This window comes from Acinonyx jubatus, chromosome E4, assembly GCF_027475565.1.
Source record: "Acinonyx jubatus isolate Ajub_Pintada_27869175 chromosome E4, VMU_Ajub_asm_v1.0, whole genome shotgun sequence".
Lineage (NCBI taxonomy): Eukaryota > Metazoa > Chordata > Mammalia > Carnivora > Felidae > Acinonyx > Acinonyx jubatus.
The window spans coordinates 6,570,092-6,593,748 of record NC_069395.1 but is presented as its reverse complement, the minus strand read 5'-3'; the positions used below and the strand labels follow the sequence as shown (position 1 = coordinate 6,593,748).

The following is a 23,657-nucleotide window of genomic DNA, read 5'->3' as shown; positions in this document are numbered from 1 at the left end:
AAAGCGCGCTAATGAGAATGAGCCCAGGCGTCCGTTTTGTGTGATGGTGCACTTAACCTCCTCAGTATTCGACACGAAACTGTTGGTTGCTGGATGACCTTCATGACCATTGCACGGCCGCCGTTTATAATTGCCTGTCATACCGTCAGTCCTGTTACATACCTGATGTGGGTGTACACATAGCAGTTTATATGCTCAGCCCTGGGCTCCTAAAAGCTGCATTTACATTTTGAGCTGCATTGCGCTTTGCACGGTGTTGCAAGAAGTCCAAATGTTGAGAATAAAAAAAGCAAAACAAAAAAACAGATTTAACATAGCACCTTACATAAAGAATATCAGGCATTCGGGTGCCTTTCTTCTACCTTATCAAGTACCAGGGTCTTTTCATTAACTTTGTCGTTTGCACAATCACCCACCTCTTTAAGTAACTGAAAAAAGTAATACTGGTAGATTCATATTTAGGAGCTAGAATATTCTCCATTTTTCATGATCCCAGAATGTCATCCATTTAATTGAAAGATTTATAGTATAGTTAAGAGCAGGGGATCTGAAGACAGAATTCCAGCTTTTTTATTGAGTGTGATCTTTGGCAAGTTCATTAACTCATGCATCAATTTTCTCACCTATAAAATAGAAACAATAATAGAAATGCCCTTAGGGTTGTTGTAAGGATTGAACCAGTGAATACAAGCAAAGAGTATAGAACAGAGTGAATGAACACTAATAAACATCAGTGATTGTTATTTGAGTGCTTACTCTATGTCAGTTGCTAGTTCTAGGTCCTGGATACCTTTCCATAGTATCACCATTGCATCTTGTTATTTGGATTCCCAGTACCATAAGGAACATTTCTCTCAAATCCTTCATAACTGAGAAGAACAAATTCACTCCCATTAATATGCTCAGGTTCCACTTAAAGACACCTAGAAGCCTGCCCACAATGACGTAACTGAATATAGATAGCATTGTGACTTAAATGAAAGGAAGAGAATTTGCACAGTTGCTTTCTAAAAATATACTAATTGTCAGGCACCTGGGTGGCTCAGTGTTTTGAGCATCAGACTTCGGCTCAGGTCATGATCTAGTGGGTGGTGAGTTCAAACCCCACGTCAGGCTCTGTGCTGACAGCTCAAATATAAATAAACATTAAAAAAACGTTAAAAATAAACATTAAAAAAATTAAAAAATATACTAATTGTTACTCTCCCATGTTTCTACTCCCTGACAAATATAGGAGAGTTTAGAAAAATGCAAACTGGGAGATGCAGATTCAAAATCACAGTTCAGGGGCGTCTGGGTGGCTCCGTCGGTTAAACATCCGACTTCGGCTTGGGTCATGATCTCACGATCTCACAGTCTCACGGTCCGTGAATTCAAGCCCCGAGTCAGGCTCTGTGCTGACAGCTCAGAGCCTGGATCCTGCTTGGGATCCTGTGTCTCCCTATCTCTCTGCCCCTCCCCAGTTCGCACTCTGTCTCTATCTCTCACTCTCAAAAATAAATAAACGTTTAATATATATATATATATGTGATATATATATCACATATATATATGTATCATATATATATATATATATATATATATGATATATATATATCACACAACCTCAGAGGCTATGTGTCAGCTTAACAACTCTTAACCTCAATTTTCTGCTTATAAAATGAGGATAATACCTACTTCGCATGGGTGTAGTACAAATTAAATGAGAAAGAATCTAAGAGTGTCTGGAGTATGACGGGCATTCTATACATCTTTGATGAATGAATGAATAAAGAGCAAAATCATTATTAAAGAGTCCTTTAAATATAAAAGGTAGCATTGGGGCCCAGCACAGTGTTTTCAATGAACTATTATAAAATCAAATTTTTACTTTTACCCTTTCTGCTCAATTTTTTTCCTACTTACTATGCATAAGAAGGTTCTTAATCTCATCTCGCCAGATAAACATCCAGAAACTTGTTACTCTGAAGAGCTATTTCTGTCCTTTAAGGTGTTTTTTATATACAGCTGATCCTTGAACAAAGAGGTGGTAAGGGGCATCGACATCTCAGGCAGCCGAAATCCTCATATAACTTTGACTCCCCAGAAACTTAACTAATTCAAGGTTCAACTGTACATGGTCATTTAGGAGACAATAGCACCCAAATTAAAAAATTCAGAAGGGCATACCAAAAGAAGGTCTTATGTTTGGGTCTTTTAGGGACAATGGGATTATAGTACTTTTTATATTCTTTTGGATGCTTTTTTTTTCTAAAATGTTCCCCAAATTTCTAAATTTTTTCTAACTTTTTTTTAAACCTCTAAAGTGAAAAGTATTTGATAATTAGAAGAGTATATATTTCTTTTAATTTCAGAAAAGCAGGTATGCTGGGGCTCCTGGGTGGCTCAGTTGGTTAAGTGACTTCAGCTCAGGTCATGATCTCGCGGTTTGTGGGATCGAGCCCCGTGTCAGGTTCCATGCTGACAGCTCAGAGCCTGGAGCCTGCCTCAGATTCTGTGTCTCCCAGTTTCTCTGCCCCTCCCCTGCTCACACTCTGTCTCTCTCTGTCTCTCGATAATAAATAAATGTTTTTAAAAAAATTTTTTTAAAGAAAAAAGCAGGTATGCTACTTAACAACTAAAAGAACCCGCTTGTTTTTCACGCAATTGTGTGGGACATGAGCCCACCTGTCCACACTTTCCTGTGTTGTACAACCAAGGACGAGCCACCCAGATTTTTCAAACAGCAGACTGGGTTAGTGGGGCGCCTCCAAAGGTGTCCTCCCTTCATTGCCCTGAATGCGAGGGCCTCAGCTAGGTCACTGAACTTCCAAAAGGACCCAGGTTCCTTCTCAGAAGTACATCCAATCACCAGGAGAGTCTGGCTCAAAGAAAAGTTCCATAAAGTAGGTCTGAGCATTCATGAGATCACTGTTTCCAAGAGACAAACACATGGGCGGTGGAGGGATTAGGGCTTTGACTTTCCTGTTGACAGCTTCCTAGGACATGAGTACTTGTTGCCCCAGGAGATCATCCCGACTTACTTAGCTCACCACTCCTCCCAAGCCCTAACTTTTCTGTAGCACAGGGTGTGCTTCAAAATACTGTGAAATAACAGATACATCCTGTTCGATGACTTTTTTTTTTTCTTCTGAAAGGACAGCCCCTCAAAACCGACTGCAATCGAGGAAGTACGAAAATAACAAAGTGGAATGAGCTGGGGAGAAAGTAAACAAGAGGGTGTTGGTGTGCAATTAAGTATGGAGACATACAGCCTCAGTATTCCACCTTAAGGTCTGTATGATGCAGGAGAGTGGACTTGACATTCCTTTGCGGTGCTGTTGGCTAGAGATTATCCGGTCCACCTCCCTTAATTCACAGATAAGGAAACCAAATCTCCCAAAAGTGAAGTGGTTTCCCTAAGGACAGAATAGAATAAATAGGTAATTAAGAAGCAGAAGCAAGATTAGAAGTCAGCTGTCTATTGCTATGTAACGATACAAATGTCTCACTACCATTAGGGACCCTGGGTCAAGTATTTAATGCCTACTTTGGGGGGCCCATTGGAGTGGATCTTTCTAATGCACAGTTGTACTATCCCCAGGGGAAATCCCTCAGAAACTTAGCCCAAAGTGGCTTCTGACCTACACTGAAACCAGAACCTTAACATAGTTTGTTCCAAATCTGCCCCCTACCCCGCCTATGGCTGCATGACCTTTAACACCACGGTTTCTCAGATGTGAAGGACTTTTTCAAAATGTGGCTTCTCAGCTCTACTGGTAAGGGCTGCATGTTTGGATCTACTGTGCATTTTGTCTCCCAGGTTTCTCAACTCACTATGCAGGACCCACAAAGGTCTATCACAAGTCATTAGTGTTGGTGATGTCTCCGATCACCTATTCTTTCTTTAGGAATCGACAACAGATGAAATTTGCTTTATATTTTCCAGGTAAATAAGGAAAAGATAAAATGGGACATCGCCTCCAAGAAATCGCAGGCACAGCAACAAGTCCCTCCCCATTTTTTTTTTTTGTTGTTGTTTTTTTTTGTTCCAGGCTCCACAACTCCATTTGGCCTGTGTTACTTCGTGTTAATAGAAGAGAGACCCCGTATCTCAGTGAAAGTCTCTGCAAGTGCCAAATGGCTTGGTTTAGAAATGGAGTTACAAAAATATAGACTCAAAATTTACTTGGGTGGCACCTGGGTGGCTCAGTCGGTTGAGCGTCCGACTTCGGCTCAGGTCATGATCTCACGGTCCGTGAGTTCGAGCCCCCTATCCGGCTCTGTGCTGACAGCTCAGAGCCTGGAGCCTGCTTCGAGTTCTGTGTGTGTGACTCTCTCTCTCTCTGCCCCTCCCTGACTCATGCTCTCCCTCTCTCAAAAATAAGTAAACATTAAAAACAAAGTTAAAAAAAAAAAACTTGCTTGGGTTCTCTGACCTGCTGGGTAATTATTTCCTGTGTCATTGATTCACTGACTTTGTTTTTGACTTAACATAATAGAGAAGAGTATGGACTTGGAAGGCAGAGAGCATGAGTCTGAGTCCCGGCTCTGTAGTTACTTAGCTGAGAGATCTTAGAGGCGTTCATTGATATCTCTGTCCAGTCTCCTCCCATAATGGAGATAATAGTTGGGCCTACCTACTAGGATTGCTGTGGGGATTAATATTTTTAAAGTGCTTAGAATAGTTTCTGACTCAGAATAAAAACTCTTAATTAAAAAAAAAAAAAACTATTTCCTGGGGTGCTTGGGTACCTCCGTCACGTAAGCATCTGACTCTTGATTTCGTCTTGGGTAATGATCTCACAGTCATGAGATAGAACCCCATATCAAACTCCATGATGGGCTTGGAACCTGCTTGGGATTCTCTGTCTCTCGCTCTCTCTGCCTTTCTGCGCCTCCCAGCTCACTCCCTCTCTCAAAAAGATAATAAATAAATAAATAAATAAATAAATAAATAAATAAATACTGTTTCCTAAGTTTGGCTTACTGGGTATCAGGTATTGAGAATTGGATGGTGTGGCAGACAGACTCTAAGGTGACACCCATGATTCCTGCCTCCTGGATTGTATAATCCCTTCCCCTTGAGCATGGGAAGGACCTGTGACTTGCTTCTAACTAACCAAGGAGAAGGTGATGGATGTCACTCCCGTGAATACATTATGCTATATGACAAAAGTAATGGGTCCCATAACTGGGTTACATTAAGACTTCTTGCTACAGGACTCACTTTCACTCTTTGGCTGGGCCTTAATGAAACAAAATGTCATGAAGTGAACTGCCTACAGAGAGGCCCATGTGGCAGGAAACTTCACACATCTTCCAGGGCTGACAGTGGCCTTGAACTGGCAAAAATAGAGGCAAATAACCCCCCTGGAGTTTTCAGTCCTACAAGGAAATAAATTCTGCCACGACCTGAGTGTTAGAAGTGGATTCCATCCCAATCTAGCCTCCGGATGAGAATGCGGCCCAGCTGATACCTTGAGTGCAGTCCCATGAGCCCTGGACGCAGAAAACCCACCTAAGCCCCGGCTGGTATTCTGACTGCAGCTTTTTGAGAGACCCTGAACCAGAATAGGTTGGAGAAAAATGTGCGACCATTCTGACTGGTCTCACTTTAAATTCATAACCACTATGCCAATACTAGACACTATCTGCCCTTGTCCACTCGTGTTGCCTTTCTTCTAGGTGACTATTTCACACACGTTGTCTCTCAGAACTCTCTGATTACCTTGTACCCCACATTCACTCTTAGCTCTGATATCCTTGCTTCTCCTCGTTGAGAAAACAGAGAACTTGCACAAGCCCTTGCCACCCCATCCATTCATCTCCCTCTACTATGCCCATATTTTTATTTTATCTCCAAGCATTGGGAATAAACAGTCCGTGGTCCCGTCCCCCACCTATGAGCCACAGCCCATCTCCTCCTGCCAACCCAAGGATATCACTCCAGGATGTGGCTTGCTAATAGGTATCTCAAAATTAACATGTCTAACTCAACTTCTCCTCTATTCCTATTATTCCTACACCACTCCCTCTCCCTCCAAAAAACCCAATTTCTTTCAATCTTCCTTATCACTATAGTAATTCCATGGTCATGGTTGCTCAGGCCAAAAACCTGAGATTCATCCTTGGCACTTTCTCTCATCTGGGATCTGATCCACATAGATCCTATGGGCTCTGTCTTCAGCGTGGACACAGAATCCCACCAGTTCTGCCCATCACCTTCTCCCATTCTGGTCCAGTCACCATCACTGCTTACCTGGATCGTGGCAGTAGCCGCCTCCCAGCAGGCCTCTTTGCTTCTACCCTTGCCCCTCTTCAGGCCGTTCTCAACGGAGTAGCCAGAATGATCTCTGCTCAAAGCCCTCCCATGGCTTCCCATGTCAGTTGGAATAAAACGCAACATGGTCAAACAACCCACAAAGTCTGACAGGGTCTCCCCTACACACACTTTTCTCCTGACCTTTTCCCTTTGTGTTCTCCATATCCTGCCCTGGTTTCCCAGACTCTAGTCACACTGGAGCTTAGAATCGGTCCCGAGAGTGGCGGGAAGTTTCTGATGAGTTCTCTAAGCCATCTTCTCTGCCTGTAGAGTGGGGCAAGAGATAGAAGCTGTCAAAGGCCTGCGCACCAGGCTCTTATGTTATACAGTTGTTGTGATGAGCCTTGCTGACCCCCCAGCAAGGGCACAAAGGACCCCTTTGCACAGCTGGTATTGCTGAAACTCCTTTCTTATTTTCCTTTTAGTAGTGAAAAAAAAAAAGTAAAAGCAGAAAATTCAAATACTAGAAATTTTTAGTATTTTTAGACGTCTTTCTTTTTTAAAATTTTTTAAATGTTTATTTACTTGAGAGAGAGAGAGTGCACGCAAGTGAGGGAGGGGCTGGGAGATAGAGAGAGGAAGACACAGAATGGGAAACAGTCTCCAGGCTCTGAGCTGTCAGCACAGAGCTTGACACAGGACTCGAACTCAGAAATGGCAAGATCATGACCTAGGCCAAAGTCAGACGCTTAACCGACTGAGGCAACCAGGTGCCCCCAGAAGCTTTTTCTTAATTTTATTACACAAGTATTGCAAACATTAAAATTCAGAATGCATAAAAGAGAGAAGGCAGGAGAGGAGGGAGGAAAGTCAGGAGGAAGGAAAGCAGCGGAGGGAAGAGGGAGAGACAGAGAGGAAGGAAGGAAGACAAAGGTAGAGAGAAAAGGAAATGAAAATTACCCCAAGGGCCTGCCACATAAAACAGTTCCTATTCACAATTATGGTTCTAAGTACTATTTATTTGTTTATTTATTTACTTATTCATTTAGCGTGCGTCAGTGGGGGAGGGGCAGAGAGAGAGGGAGAGTCCCAAGCAGGCCCCGTGCTGTCAGTGCAGAGCCTGACTCAGGGCTTGATCCCACAAACCATGAGATCATGGGTCGGTTACTGATGCCCCTGTGGTTCTCAGTACGTCTTAAACTACCACCACCCTCACCCTGCCCAGGAGACTGGGAAGGGCAGCACCTTCTGAGAAAGTCGGATTTCACATGGCCCATCACACCCTGCCCTAGGTGAGCTCACGTCTCACCACCAAGTTTTAGAACAGACACCCTGGAGTTTGCTTGCAAACCCTTGACTCTTGTGGCATTTCACTGGAGTAACTTCTGACTAAGCATGTCTTGGCCATAAGGCTGCCATTAAAAGAGATTCTTTTCTTGATAGGAAAAGAGTAAATGCAGTTGTGCTGTATTTTCTGCAGTCATAATGAATAAGCGATAAAATATAAACAGGTCACCCAAGAATAGAACAAATCCTTTCCACTCTTCCACTCGCAAACATCCATCGTTAAATGACATCGTGATACTATTCTACTGATATCTGAGTGTTTTTATTTTTAAGTTTATTTTATTTTTTTTGAGAGGGAGAGTGTGCATGCAAGTGTGCACAAGTGGGGAGGGGCAGAGAGAGAATCCCAAGCAGGCTCTGCACTGTCAGCACAGAGCCCGATGCGGGGCTCGAACTCACAAACGGTGAGATCATGACCTGAGCGGAAATCAAGAGTCCAATGCTCAACCGACTGAGTCACCCAGGCAACCCCCGTTTGTGTTTTTTAAAGGCTGGTGTGTCCTTTTATTTACGTGTCCCTGAATATACTTTTCTATTAATATTAGGTTTTATCAGGTTCTGTTATCACTATTATTTTTTAAAGTTGTGATATTTTGTCTGGAGCTCCCTTTTTATTAAATAACTGTTTAAAGACTCTTGTTTATTGTTAGCTACAAAAGACAGGTTTAGGCCACAATTTAGTACACAGAAATAGTAATTTGCTAAAAAGTAATTTAGAAAAATGAAAATATAAATGGAACTTAGCAAATGGCAGTTGGTGACTCACATGATTATAGTTGGTTTCCATTGTTTTTAGGATGAAGAAAGCAAAAGCAAGCATCAAATTAACATAACAATGTAAATTATTTCCAATTATGCACTTGAAAGTGTTCTGACCACAAAAATTAAGAACATTTTCTGAAAATTATTTTGGCCATTTTTTTTCATCACCCATTTTCTTCACAGTCCAATAAAAGCATCTATGAACTATGTGCTAAACATGATTTACTGTTATAAGATGGGCAGATTTCCAGGGGCGCCAGGGTTGGTCGGTTAAGCATCCGACTTTAGCTCAGGTCATGATCTCACGGTTCGTGGGTTCGAGCCCTGCGTCGGGGTCAGTGCTGACAGCTGGGAGCCTGGAGTTGCTTCGGATTCTGTGTCTCCCTCTCTCTCTGCCCCTCCCCCACTCACGCTGTCTCTCTCTCTCTCTCTCTCTTTCTCTCTCTCTGTCTCTTTCTCAAAGATAAACATTAAAAAAAAAGGGGGGGGGGCAGATTTCCAGAATTTCAATATTAAACAAATGGACTTGACATTTGCTAAGCACAGTGAAGGACATTTTGGACAAATTAAGTCCAAAATTTGCTTAAATGATGTATGCAAATCCTTTAGTAATTTATAAACTAAACTATAGATAAATTTCCATTATTTCTTAGGTGCTTAGAAACATGAAGTGACTTTTTCCTGTGGATTCTCCCACCCCACGTCACCTTCTTACAGCCTGAAGTACGTCTTTTCTACTTCTTGAAGCAGGCCAGCTAGCAACAGTTTCTCTAAGACTTTTTTTTTTAACTGGGAATATGTTTATGTTTTTACTTTTATTTTTTTTAATGTTTATTTATTTTTGAGAGCGAGAGCAAGCACACGTGGAGGAGGGGCAGAGAGAGATGGAGAGAGAAGGAGAGAGAATTCCAGGCAAGCTCTGCACCACCAGCATAGAGTCTCATGCGGGGCTGGAACCCGTGGGTTGTGAGATCATGACCTGAGCCAAAGCTAAGAGTCGGTCGCTCACCCGACTGAGCCACCCAGGAGCCCCTATCTGGGGATATTTTTTTTTAATATGAAATTTATTGTCGAATCGGTTTCCATACCACACCCAGTGCTCATCCCCACAGGTGCCCTCCTCCATGCGCATCACCCACTTTCCCCTTTCCCCCACCCCCCATCAACCCTCAGTTTTTTCTCAGTTTTTAAGAGTTTCCTACTATAGATGCTGAAGAGGATGTGGAGAAACGGGAACCCTCTTGCACTGTTGGTGGGAATGCAAATTGGTGCAGCCACTCTGGAAAACAGTGTGGAGGTTCCTCAAAAAATTAAAAATAGACCTACCCTAGGACCAGCAATAGCACTGCTAGGAATTTACCCAAGGGATACAGGAGTGCTGATGCATAGGGGCACTTGTACCCCAGTGTTTATAGCAGCACTTTCAATAGCCAAATTATGGAAAGAGCCTAAATGTCCATCGACTGATGAATGGATAAAGAAATTGTGGTTTATATACACAATGGAGTACTACGTGGCAATGAGAAAGAATGAAATATGGCCTTTTGTAGCAACGTGGATGGAACTGGAGAGTGTGATGCTAAGTGAAATAAGCCATACAGAGAAAGACAGATACCGTAAGTGTTCACTCTTATGTGGATCCTGAGAAACTTAACAGAAACCCATGGGGGGAGGGGAAGGAAAAAAAAAAGAGGTTAGAGTGGGAGAGAGCCAAAGCATAAGAGACTCTGAAAAACTGAGAACAAACTGAGGGTAGATGGGGGGAGGGAGGGAGGGGAGGGTGGCTAATGGGTATTGAGGAGGGCACCTTTTGGGATGAGCACTGGGTGTTGTATGGAAACCAATTTGACAATAGATTTCATATATTGGACAAAAAAAAAGAGTCTCCTATGGTTTGGCTCTCTCCCTCTCCAACTTTTTTTTTTCTCCTTCCCCTCCCCCATGGGTTTCTGTTAAGTTTCTCAAGATCCACATAAGAGTGAAACCATATGGTATCTGTCTTTCTCTGTATGACTTATTTCTCTTAGCATAACACTCTCCAGTTCCATCCACGTTGCTACAAAAGGCCATATTTCATTCTTTCTCATTGTCACGTAGTATTCCATTGTGTATATAAACCACAATTTCTTTTTTTTTAGATTTTTTTTTTAATGTTTATTTACTTTTGAGAGAGAGAGAGAGAGAGAGACAGAGCACGAGTTGAGGAGGGGTAGAGAGAGAGAGGGAGACACAGAATCCGAAGCAGGCTCCAGGCTCTGAGCTGTCAGCACAGAGCCCGACGCAGGGCTCGAACTCATGAACCGTGAGATCATGACCTGAGCGAAGTTGGACGCTTAACCGACTGAGCCACCCAGGCGCCCAAAACCACAATTTCTTTATCCATTCATCAGTCGATGGACATTTAGGCTCTTTCCATAATTTGGCTATTGAAAGTGCTGCTATAAACACTGGGGTACAAGTGCCCCTATGCATCAGCACTCCTGTATCCCTTGGGTAAATTCCTAGCAGTGCTATTGCTGGGTCATAGGATAGATCTATTTTTAATTTTTTGAGGAACCTCCACACTGTTTTCCAGAGTGGCTGCACCAGCCAGGCTTCTCAAAAAGAAAAGGGAGATGACCCAAATAGATAAAATCATGAATGAAAACAGGATTATTACAACCAATCCCTCAGAAATACAAGCAATTACCAGGGAATACAATGAAAAATTATATGCCAACAAACTGGACAACCTGGAAGAAATGGACACATTCCCAAACACCCACACACTTCCAAAACTTAAACAGGAAGAAATAGAAAACTTGAACAAACCCATAACCAGGGAAGAAATTGAATCAGTTATCAAAAATCTCCCAACAAATAAGAGTCCAGGACCAGATGGCTTCCCTGGGGAATTCTACCAGACATTTAAAGCAGAGATAATACTTATCCTTCTCAAGCTGTTCCAAAAAATAGAAGGGGAAGGAAAACTTCCAGACTCATTCTATGAAGCCAGCATTACTTTGCTTCCTAAACCAGACAGAGACTCAGCAAAAAAGAGAACTACAGGCCAATATCCCTGATGAAAATGGACGCAAAAATTCTCAATAAGATACTAGCAAATTGAATTCAACAACATATAAAAAGAATTATACACCATGATCAGGTGGGATTCATGCCTGGGCTGCAAGGTTGGTTCAACATTTGCAAATCAATGAATGTGATACATCACATTAATAAAAGAAAAGAACCATATGATCCTGTCAATCGATGCAGAAAAAGCATTTGACAAAATTCAGCATTCTTTCTTAATTAAAACCCTCGAGAAAGTCGGTATAAAAGGAACATACTTAAACATCGTATCTGGGAATATTCTTAACGTGCCTTCATTTTCTGAGGTATAACCCTTGCAGCATAAGAAGGCCACCCATTTATGGCTGAGCAAATCTGCTAATTGTAGGGATAATGCCATTGGATGTGGGTTTCTCACTTTCCACCCAAAACGAAGCAGCTCCCTCCAGCCCTAAGGCTTTCATAGCCACCCCGCCTCAGTCACTGCAGAATCAGGAGGGCTGGGAGGGGAAGCACCACCCCCCCAAGAACACGGCAGATGCACACTGCGTGTGCAGAAGCTCAGCAGAGTCTCCTAAATAAATGCTTCTTAATTTGTTTTTTTTTTCTTCATTCTTTTCCCAGAGCCCTGAAATAATTGTGTTTCAAAATCATTGTCTACTTTTAAAGTTGTTTTTGGGGGGGGGGGGATTTGCTGCTTGAAATGCTGCTCTCTGAATAATACAGAATAGATTCTCAAAGGGAGATGCTCCCATCCTATCAAAGAAGGTTATTGCTCTAGAATGCTCATTTTTACTTGGTTTTTCTTGCTGGAAGTTCCTTTTTTATCAGAGATAATAGGGGGCTTACATTTACTGAGCAAATACCAGGTTACTGGCATGATACGTTCTCACATGTACAATTTCTCTTTGAAATAATGATTTTAGGGGCACCTGGGTGGCTCCGTCGGTTGGGCGTCCGACTTCAGCTCAGGTCGTGATCTCACGATTTGTGAGTTCGAGCCCCGCGTCAGACTCTGCTGACAGCTCAGAGCCTGGAGCCTGCTTCAGATTCTGTGTCTCCCTCTCTCTCTGCCCCTCCCACGCTCATGCTCTGTCTCTCTCAAAAATATATAAAACATTAAAAAATTTTAAATAAATAAAAATAATGATTTTAAGCTTTTTATAACATATAAATGCAATATGTACTTGGTTTTTTTTTTTTAATGTTTATTTACTTATTTTGAGAAAGAGTGCGTGTGAGCAGGGTAGGGGCAGAGAGAAAGGGAGAGAGAGAGTCCCAAACAGGCTTCTGCACTGCCAGCACAGAGCTCAACATGGGGCTGAATCTCACAAACCATGAGATCATGCCTGGAGCAAAAACCAAGAATCAGGTGCTTAACCGACTGAGCCACCCAGGCATCCCAATATGTACTTTTTTTTTTAATGCTTATTATTTATTTTTTGAGGTAGAGAGACAGAGTGCAAGCAGAGGAGGGACAGAGAGACAGGGAGACACAGAATCTGAAGTAGGTTCCAGGCTCTGTGCTGTCAGCACAGAGCCCGATGTGGGGCTTGAACCCACAAACCGTGAGATCATGACCTAAGCCGAAGTTGGACGTTTACCCGGCTGAGTCACCCAGGTGCCCCTCCCTGGTAAGAAGTTTTTTTTTTCCTGGTAAGAATTCTTGTTCTTAAGGCTTATACCTAGGATCATAATCATCCCATGTAGAATACATATATTTTTAAATTCGGTGGCCCTCTTTATTACAAACAATGTCTTCGGATGGGAAATATCCAAATGGGAAATACAACTTTCGTATATCATCCAAATTCGCTGGACTAGAAAGCGAGGGGTTCTGCCAGCCAGCAGGCTCAGGCAGGACGTGCCGCTGGGTTGCTAAATCAGCGTCACCAGCCCAACCTGCCCTCTTCTACCAATGGCCTTGGAGCATTCATCGGGTTGTTAAGTTACTGGACTAACCCTTTACTGAGAAGTTTATTTTTCCATAAGAAGGCTGTGGTTTCAAGTTGCTACGGAACTTGGGAAGGGCAGAACACCAAGGGGTGCGGGAGTAATGAGGGGCCCATGAACTCGGGCCACCACGAGGTTGAGACGCGTCACAGTCAGATCCAATTCATGCCCGTCATTCCCAGCCTCTTGCTTTCCCTTGGAAACTAGAAAATTAATGTCCCGGATCATGTTCCTGGAACTCAAAGAAATACCATGAGTAATGAGCAAGTGTGAATTTTATCAAAGAAATGTAGTCAATCTACATGGAGCATACGTGGGGCACACACAGGAAATCATTCAGTTTCATTGAAGCCGGTTGTGAAAAGTATAATTACAGAGAGACTTAGGGTTTGAAATTCAGGCCACCCTGGGGATAGACTGAATGAGGCCACAGAATTTTACTCCTGACATATTAACCAGCTTCAGAACCATTTGGCCCCCACAGGGTTAGGGATAGGGTTAGGGTTAGGGTTAGGGTTAGGGTTTTAGGGTTAGGGTTAGGGTTTATGGTGAGGGTTAGGGTTTTAGGGTTAGGGTTAGGGTTTTACAGTTAGGGTTAGCGTTTTAGGGTTAGGGTGAGGGTTTTAAGGTTAGGGTTAGGGTTTTACGGTTAGCATTAGGGTTTTAGGATTAGGGTTAGGGTTTTAAGGTTAGCGTTTTAGGGTTAGGTTTAAGGTCAGCGTTTTAGGATTAGGGTTAGGGTTAGGGTTAGGGTTAGCCCACACCTACATCAACAGTGAAATATTCCTTGTCAAGTAATCATAGCCCACTTACTGAGTTTTTCATTTGTAGTGATAGTCTTCTTTGATCTTTTCACAGAGCTTTACGTTATAATGAAAATGAAGGGTTCATTGTCTTGGAAGGAAAAAATATTCTTACAATCCCAAACCAGAATCTCGTCACATCCACACTTAATACTGACAGTCAAATTGTATTCATGAGGTTAACCATAATATATACTCATTTTCCTCCTTAATAAAATGTTGACGGGTACCATATTTATTTTTGCCAACAACCTGAAAGAGTCATTGATATATCATTTATATTTTAATTATTGTTTGACTGGCTTGAAAGTTTAATGAAAAGATTTAAAACAGCAATAACAGTCAGAACGAAGCACAGAGATTTTACAACCGCGTTTCCAGATCCATTGTAGTTGACACATTTTCCACAGTTGCAAATAGAAATTTTTTTTTTTAACGTTTATTTACTTTTGAGACAGAGAGAGACAGAGCATGAATGGGGGAGGGTCAGAGAGAGAGAGGGAGACACAGAATCCAAAACAGGCTCTAGGCTCTGAGCTGTCAGCATAGAGCCCGATGCGGGGCTCGAACTCTTGAACTGTGAGACCATGACCTGAGCTGAAGTCGGCCGCTTAACCGACTGAGCCACCCAGGCGCCCCAGAAATGGGTTTTTTTTAATGTAACGTTGTTAGAAATGAAAAGTATGGGGGCGCTTGGATGGCTCAGTCTACTAAGCGAATCTTGATTTCGGCTCAGATCATGATCTCACAGTTGGTGGGATCAAGCCCTGTGTGGGGCTTCTCGATGCCCTCATGGAGCCTGCTTAGGATTTTCTCTCTCTCCCTCTCTCTCTCTCTCACTGCCCCTCCTATGCTTTCTCTCTCTCTCTCTCTCTCAAAAATAAATAAACATTAAAAATTATAATAAAAAGTATGGATTTGCTAAAATTCCCTGCTCTTTGGGATTTTCCTTCTATCAAATGTGGTCAGGGTGACCTGTGTAATCAAACCAAAATGGTCAAACAAATAGAGCTAGCACTGTAGGGAAAAAGTTCTAAAAAGATCAACTTGCAGCCAGAAAGGATCAGAGTAACTTGGGGGATGAGGAGAACGAGGCAAAGAGGGAAGAAAACCCACCTCGCTCCGGTGTCCCATGTGAACTGGCACATTCGGTCAGCACAGTGTCGGGGCACAAATGCAATTATTATCTCTTACAAAGGAGGAGGGAGACCAAGTCTTTCAGTCTTTAAGCAGCTGTGATGGGGTCTCTCCTTCAAAATGACAGATGAATCATAGGGTCCCTTTAGCACTCGAATGTGCCTTACTGTCTTCACTTCCTAGTCACTTCCTCAGTTCTGTCAGTCTGTGTGTCTCACTCACACACACACACACACACACACACACACACGTTTGGCATCTGATCATTTCTGTCTTTCACCCTACTAACTTGGTCTTTGTAAGTCAGCAAATGGCCCTAATGCCCTGTCCAAAAAGATATTGGTGGGGGGGGGGGGGGGGAACGGGGGAATAGCATTAAAAAGAACAGGCATTAAAATTGAAAAGAACCTTCCGTTCCTTCCTTCATCCTTGACCATCTACATCCACTTGTGATGCTAACCAATGTTGTGCGGGCGACCAGCCCTTGCCAGACCTTCCTTATTGCCTAACGATTAGCCAGTTAGCTGACTTCCCTGCCCTCTCCTTTGGAGAGGAAGACGAAGATAGTCATGTCATGTGCATGAACAGATACCCGAATAATGGATGGAAGCCATTGCGAGGGGCAGAATTACAATTCGCCAAAGCCACAGAAGTGACCCTCAAAACACCACGTTGGAACAGCCTAGGTCAGGGACTATAGCTCCATGTTACCCATCATCAAAGCACCGATGTCTAAGTTCTCTTTCTTGACTATAATCTGAAAGTCAGATCCTGTCCTTGAGGGGTACACAGCAATGATAACACAGTGTTTTGTCTTATTTTTCACTTTTTTTAAGTTTACTTATTTATTCTGAGAGAGACAGAGAGTGCAAGCAGGGGAGGGGCAGAGAGAGAGGATCCCAAGCAGGCTCAGCACTGCCGGCACGGAGCCCAGGGCAGGGCTCGAACTCTCGAACTGCGAGATCATGACCTGAGCCGAAACCAAGAGTCAGTCGCCCAACGGGCTGAGCCACCCAGGCGCCCCGAGACAGTGTCTCACCACGAGCTGGGAGCCGCCTCTGACTCCAAGCGTTGAGGGGGACTGCTCGTCCCCACTCCCCATGCTCTGTGTGGAAGACGCTCCTTTAATCTCATCTTGCTGCTCCTCACACCCCTCTGCTCATTTCCGGAGGAACAGCAGTGAACTGACTGGTCAACCGGGGAGGGGTGTGCCTAACTCTCGGTCTTGCAGATGTCAACCATTGGGTAAGCTTAGCAGCAGGTGCCCTGCACCTGTCGGGGGGAGGGGGGCTGCCACTGCGTGTTAAGTCTGTGAAAGTCTCTGGTGCAACACCAGGAAGCTTGCTGTAGCCACACACCGAACCTACACTCTCCAGCTGTGCTCTCAGCAAACAGGAGCCATTTGGTCTCCACTGGCCGGACGACTTCAGAGGGGAGGGGTATCTCTTTTGGGTTTCTTCGTTTTCTTAGCTCCCTCATCCCCTGGCAGAAATTATTATAGCATTCTCATTATAACAGATGTCCTTTTCTCTACAAGATGAGTAAGACACAGTCACTGCTCTTGAAGTTCTCACACTAGGAAGGGGAAGAAACAGAGAAACATTATTTAGTGTGAAGAAATTCTGATGGAGGCAGAGCGCAAAAGTGGACGGGGCATGAACGAAGGAGTGGTTGACCGGGCAGGGCAACCACCAGGTTACAAAGATCGCGGTAGGCGGGCTGATTCTGAAAGGGCGAGCGGTTGTTGGCCAAGCAGTGACGCGCAGAAACAGGGAGCACTCTCGGAGGATCCTGGAACACACGGCCTCCCGCCCAGGGCAGAGCTGGGGAGGAGTGGGCAGGGCATACGGACAAGAGGTTGGCAAGCATGGGAAGCAACTGGCATGCATGTTAAAAACATAGACGACCGGGGCGCCCGGGTGGCTCAGTCGGTTAAGCGTCCGACTCTTGGTTTTGTTGCATCCACACGACTCCTGAAACAGAATGCTACGGGCACCAGTGACAGTCACAACAAAGTTTATTACAACGAGAAGCAAGGCCGACCGATCGGGACCAACACTCTTGATAAGAGTGAGGCCCCAAACAGCCGGGGTACAGAGTTTTTAAAGCCGATCACATCGTTTTATCATTACCTGGGAACAGAACAGAGAAACAGTTCCCAGATGAGTTAGAAACAGTTGCCAGATGAGTCAGAAACAGTTATCGAATGAGGTGATTATTTCAGACTTTCTGCCGCTAAGTTGCAACCAGTGGATCTCCTTGACCTTGTCTCTGATGCTCTTTTTCTGAGCTTTTGTTTCCTTCATAGGTAAAGCCTGATTCACAAGAGTACGAAGTATGATTTACAAGAGTAAAAGCAAGGCTGTTATCTTTTGACCTTCAGTATCAGAACAAAGTTGTTATTTTTCAAGCTAAGCATTAAGCCCTACACTATAATTTAACCCTTACAGTTTCGGCTCAGGTCACGATCTCGAGGTTCTTGAGTTCGAGCCCTGCATCAGGCTCCACGCTGACAATGCAGAGGCTGCTTGGGATTCTCTCTCTCTCTCTTTCTGCCCCTCCCCTGCTCATGCTCTCTCTTTCTCAAAAATAAACACACACACACACACAACCAAAAGGCACCTGGGTGGCTCAGTCGGTTAAGCATCTGACTCTTGATTTTGGCTCACATCATGATCTCACAGTCATGAGATCAAGTTCCTCATCAAGCTCTGCACTGGGCATGGAGCCTGCTTAAGATTCTCTCTCTTTTTCCCTCTCTCTCTGCCCTTACGCTGCTCACGTATGGGGTCTCTCTATATGTAAACAAACAAGACAGAACAAAACCACAGATGACCAGGCCCTACCACAAATTTACAATTCCAGAAGGAGTAACCAGGAATGTGTGTTTTTAATCAGCACCCCAGATAATCTTTTGATCCAGAAAGTTTGGGAATCACTGCCTACATTTGGGGAGGCACCGAAGAGCTTCAAGACACGGAGGAATCCGATCAGAACAGAATTGTTAACTCTGTTGGCACAGCAGAGCTTGAAGGCAGGAAGTGCTCTGTAATAGTTTAAACAAGAGACAGTGAGGGTCCAAAACACGCTGCTGACAATGGGTACAAAGTTCAACGACAAAATTTAAGAGATATTTAAGGTGTTAGGGGCGCTGGGTGGCTCATCCGGCTAAGCGTGAGACTCTTCATTTCAGCTCAGGTCACAATTTCACGGTTGGTGGGATCGAGTCCCAGGTCAGGTTCTGGGCTGACAACACGGAGCCTACGTGGGATTCTCTCTTCCTCTCTATCTGCCCCTGCCCCACTCTCACTCTTTCTCAAAATAAATAAATAAACTTAACAAAAAATTTTTAAAAGATATTTAAGGTGTTGCCTGGGCAGCACTTAGCTGACTGCATGCTGACAGTGAGGGAGACACAGAGGTCGCCTACGTTTCTGATGCAGGGCGCTAGGTGAATGGGCTATTACCAGGAGAGAGTACAGTCGACGTAAGTTTTGAGTTAGATATCTCCCTAGCTAAGGGGCAATTGTCTCTTCTGTGAGCACCGTCCCCTCTCCAAAGGAAGAGTCCACAATAATCTTTGCAGAGTGTAGTTCAATATCTGGTCATAGCTTATCGATCTAGAATGGACACTTAAAAACCCTGTGCCAATTAAATACTGTCTTCTGGTAATTTGCGACTGGACTTACAGAAAGCCAGAGTTTTTAACTGCGGCTGGAATTTTAACTGTGGGTGGGCAGCCGCACTCCATCAGTGGATGGAGAAGCAGAGGAAAGAGAGCAGTATAGTAATAGAATTAGCAGGAAGAGGAGGGGGAGGAGGAGAATAACGCAGGCACACCCCCAAAAGAGCAGAGAGGAAGAAACGAATCAGAGAGCGCCCGGCACCTTCCCAGTTTCTGGTTCCTACCCCTGCGTGAGACCTGGCTGCACTGTGACCTTTGTCCTCCGTAAACTCAACTGTGGCCTTATATAAATGCTTTGGGTTTTGATATATTCAACTCTGCTAGTACTCTGCAACGACTATGGTTCTTTGCCCCACAGGCATAAAGACAGCATTTGGGGTTGGGTCCTATCGAGATTTTAGGGGTCCACAAGTCATTCGAATGGAATCATCCAGTAAGATGTTTGACATGTCAGTCATGGGATGAAATAATCTTTTGCCTGTCCTTGGCATAAAAGTTGAAGCTGAATGAGAAGGACTATGGTCACCCAGATCATAAGAAAGAGCATGAGGAAAGAGATAAAAAATAGAAGCTATCTAGACACTACAACGATTGTAGAGGAAAGTTAAAGACTTGTTATTCCTGACGGAGAAAGAAATGGCCCTTTGGCTATTGTGGCTAAAAACAGAATTTTCCCTAGCTCTTAGAATTACTGAGTATGATCAAGGTCCATACACATTATGATTAATCTAATAATACTAGAAGTAATGAGTAATGACAGACATCATTAGAGAGAAACCTCCACATTCGCTGTGACAGACTCATATTATTCCAGGCGAGCAACAGCTATGCTCATGCCCTCCTTTCCTTTCGGGAACAACCGACCCCGAGTGGGTCACTTTGATGACCCCACCACCGACTTCCCAGAAGGCAGAGACGCAGGATGTAAGACAACAAATGGGGACCAGAATGCCTCATGGAGTCAAAAACTTTCCCGCACCTCATAAATCAGCAGCGGTCCTGGGGTTTTGTCTGGGATGGTTTCCAAACATGTGGTAAGTATTATTTGTCATGGAACTCTGTGTACCAGAAAGTTCATTTTGTTATTAATGATCACTAGGACATTTGTCAATTATGATGGTTCGTTGGATCCTACTTTCTCCTTCCTTTTCCTCTTAAGGTCACACATTCCAATTAAAATATCTTTTTAGAAGTTTGGGCCCTGAAACATATACCATTCCTCTGCCCCAAGATCCATACTTAGTGACACAGTGAAAAGACAGGAAGGGGACACCAGGGTGGCTCAGCCAGTTAAGCGTCTGACTCTTAGTTTCGGCTCAGGTCACGATCTCACAGTTCGTAGGTTTGAGCCCCTGCTTGGAATTCTCTCTCTCTGCCCCCTACTCCACTCGTGCTCTCTTTCAAAATAAATAAATAAACTTAAAAATGTAATCTTACAAAAAAAAAAGACAGGAAGGAAAATACCGTTTTTTCCAAGTTTTCTTTGAGCATGGAACTTGTAAGAAAAAATGCAATTAGAAACAGCATTTTTAAAAAATCTATCATGGGTCTGTCTGTACATGGTTAGCAATGAACGTATTAAATTTTCAGTGCATCGTCATGAAAAGAGTTGGTTAACTTTTTGTATATTTACTATTTTGTCAGGCATGTTCAGGTACTTAGTAACCATAAATCTGCTTTTGTCTGGGGCGCCTGGGTGGCTCAGTCAGTTAAGCATCCGACTTCGGCTCAGGTCGCGATCTCAAGGTTCGTGGGTTTGAGCCCCGCATCGGGCTCTGTGCTGACAGCTCGGAGCCTGGACCTTGCTTCAGATTCTGTGTCTCCCTCTCTCTCTCTGCCCCTCCCCCACTCATGTTCTGTCTCTCTCTCGCTCTCTCTGTCAAAAATAAACATTAAAAAAAAAAAACTTAAAAAAAATAAATCTGCTTTCGTCTGCAATCGTAACTGGGAGATGCGAATGACAACGTATACAGTCAATATTGTCTCCCCTAAGAAAACACCTTTTTAAAGAAGAGCTAGACTTATTAAATTGCAAGAATAGGGACCTTTAGTTATACAATCCAAACTAGGTTTTCCCAAAGTATTCTACAGAACACTAACATCCCACAAATTTTAAATAGACGTTACATACAAAAGAGTCTTGGGGCGCCTGGGTGGCGCAGTCGGTTAAGCGTCCGACTTCAGCCAGGTCACAATCTCGCGGTCCGTGAGTTCGAGCCCCGCGTCAGGCTCTGGGCTGATGGCTCAAAGCCTGGAGCCTGTTTCCGATTCTGTGTCTCCCTCTCTCTCTGCCCCTCCCCCGTTCATGCTCTGTCTCTCTCTGTCCCAAAAATAAATAAACGTTGGAAAAAAAAAAAATTAAAAAAAAAAAAAAAAGAGTCTTGCCTGGGTCCCAGGTAGGGGAAAAAGATTATAAAAGATTGAGACAATGGGGAAAAAAGGAATACAAAGTGGGCACTGGGTATTTCTGTATCGATGCTAAATTCTGAGGCTGTGACAAGGTATCACGGTTCACAGAGGGCAACGTCTACCGGCAGGAGAGGCATACTGAACTATTTGACGTGGGGGTCAAATGTCGGGATACCGGCCACTTTCAAATAGTTCAGGGAAAAAAGGGTTACATTTACCTATGGACATAAACAGGAAAGAGCAAGAGATAAAACAAATGTGGCAAAACGTTAAAAATAGGGGAATCTAGGTGAAGGGTATTTGGAGTCCATTGGCACTATCCTTCCAACTCTTCGTTTAAATAGGCTTCTGTTCAAGACTGCTCTGATGGGGCGCGGGCGTGCTCAGTGGGCTAAGCATCCGGCTTTGATGTTGGTTCAGGTCATGATCTCATGGGTTCGTGAGTTCAAGCCCCACATCAGGCTCCACACAGATAGAGAAGCCTACTTAAGATTCTCTCTCCCTCCCTCTCTCTCTCTCTCTCTGCCCCTCCTCTGCTCATACTTTCTATCTCTTTCTCAATCAATCAATCCCCCGCAATTCTTAAAGCTTCATCTTCGACAGATTATTACAAAATCTCAACTTTATCGGGGCGCCTGGGTGGCTCAGTCAGTTGGGCGCCCAACTTTGGCCCAGGTCATGATCTCACAGTTCGTGAGTTCGAGCCCCGCATCGGGCTCCGTGCTGACAGCTCGGAGCCTGGAGCCTGCTTCAGATTCTGTGTCTCCCGCTCTCTCTGCCCCTCCCCAGCTCACGCTTGCACTGTCTCTGTCAAAAATAAATAAACTTTAAAAAAAAATTCAAAATCTCAACTTTATTTATTTTCCTCAATGTGTCACTGATCTCTCTTTAAAGGATCATGGTCTTAAAAATGTAGATGTTCTAATTATAAAGTAGCTATCTTTTGCTTCTGGTCTTGTATTTTCCAACAGGAAAAATCACTACGCTCCCCCTGCTTTACAAGTTCAACTGAACAGGTTTGTTTAGAGGTCTGTGTCCCAGAGCCAGTGGCCCGATCTTCGTAACTCTGGGAGACATCTGATTTAGCTGGTATTTAAATGTGCAGCCTTCATCACTTGCTTTCCTTTGAACTGATCTGAGTATTACTTTTATTTCATATGTAAATGAAGATATTAAAATATAACAGATATTATATGTAATTTCTAAAACACAGGCAGATATAATTTATGAATGTAATACTAGGTATAGTACATGGAAAATGGACCTTTGAAAATGGGTTGATAATTATGTGTTGCAAATCCCCTCACATTCCAACGTGTAAGTCGAGAAGTCTTATTAAAAATTGCAAAATGGTGGAGAAAACTAGAAATTACAATAAAACACCGCATGTTTTTTATTTTTTTGTGTGATGTTTGTTTATTTTTGAGAGAGGGAGAGAGAAAGTGAGAGTGCGAGTGGGGGAGGGACAGAGAGACAGGAAGATATGAATCTGAAGCGGGCTCCAGGCTCCACACTGTCAGCACAGAGCCAGATGTGGGGTTTGAACCCACGAACTGCGAGATCATGACCTCAGCCAAAGTCAGACGCCCAACCGACTGAGGCACCCAGGTGCCTCAACACTGCATGTGTTTCAATTGGAAAGTTGCTTAGCAAATTCACTATACTCCTATTAAGAAGGGACTCGAGGATTTCGATTGTTCAGATACGCAATGTTTTTTAATGTTTATTTTTGAGAGACAGATACGGAGTGCGTGGGGGGGAGGGACAGAGAGAGGGAGAGAGAGGATCCAAAGCAGGCTCTGAGCTGTCAGCACAGAGCCCGAGGAGGGGCTCGAACCCCTGAGCCATGAGATCCGTGACCTGAGCTGAAGTCGGACGCTCAACCGACTGAGCCACCCAGGAGCCCCAGTTCAAGCAGATGGGAATGTAAACAGTGACAACTGAGCAGTTTTAAAAGATTAACCTGATTTCATCACACAGACCACCGGCAGGGACACAGAGCCGAATGGCATTTTACTAAGAGGCTCTATGTACTGCAGAGAGCATGGGGCTTGCAGAAGTACGGGTCATCCGGTATAGACGAAGGGTAGAGAGACGGGAGACGCAGGATTTCTAGGTGCGGCCCGATTGTGAAGTCTCATGTGCCAACCTGAGGGGAACTAGGGGTGACTCTGAGGGCGAACGGGAGTGGCACGATCAGGCTTTCTTCATCGTGAAGACGGTCAGCTCTACGAAGGAGGGACTGGAGGACACGAGACCAGACCTG

The 23,657-nt window shown here is 43.9% G+C and overlaps 1 protein-coding gene across 3 annotated transcripts in view; it reads right to left on the bottom strand.

Annotated features, from left to right (window-relative positions):
- Positions 1-480: 480 nt before the first annotated feature.
- Positions 481-23,657, bottom strand: part of UHMK1 (U2AF homology motif kinase 1) — a 47,009-nt gene continuing 23,832 nt past the window's right edge. The window contains exons 8-10 of one of the 3 annotated variants that reach the window (XR_008293372.1): positions 6,446-6,568; positions 3,252-3,398; positions 481-623 (exon numbers count right to left, since the gene is read on the bottom strand). Coding sequence is in view for 1 of the 3 variants with exons in the window: in XM_053209798.1 (XP_053065773.1) it covers positions 522-623 (102 nt within the window). In the remaining 2 variants the exon portion in view is untranslated. The remainder of the gene's footprint in view (positions 624-3,251; positions 3,399-6,445; positions 6,569-23,657) is intronic. The other 2 variants (XR_008293371.1, XM_053209798.1) reach the window with 2 other exon arrangements.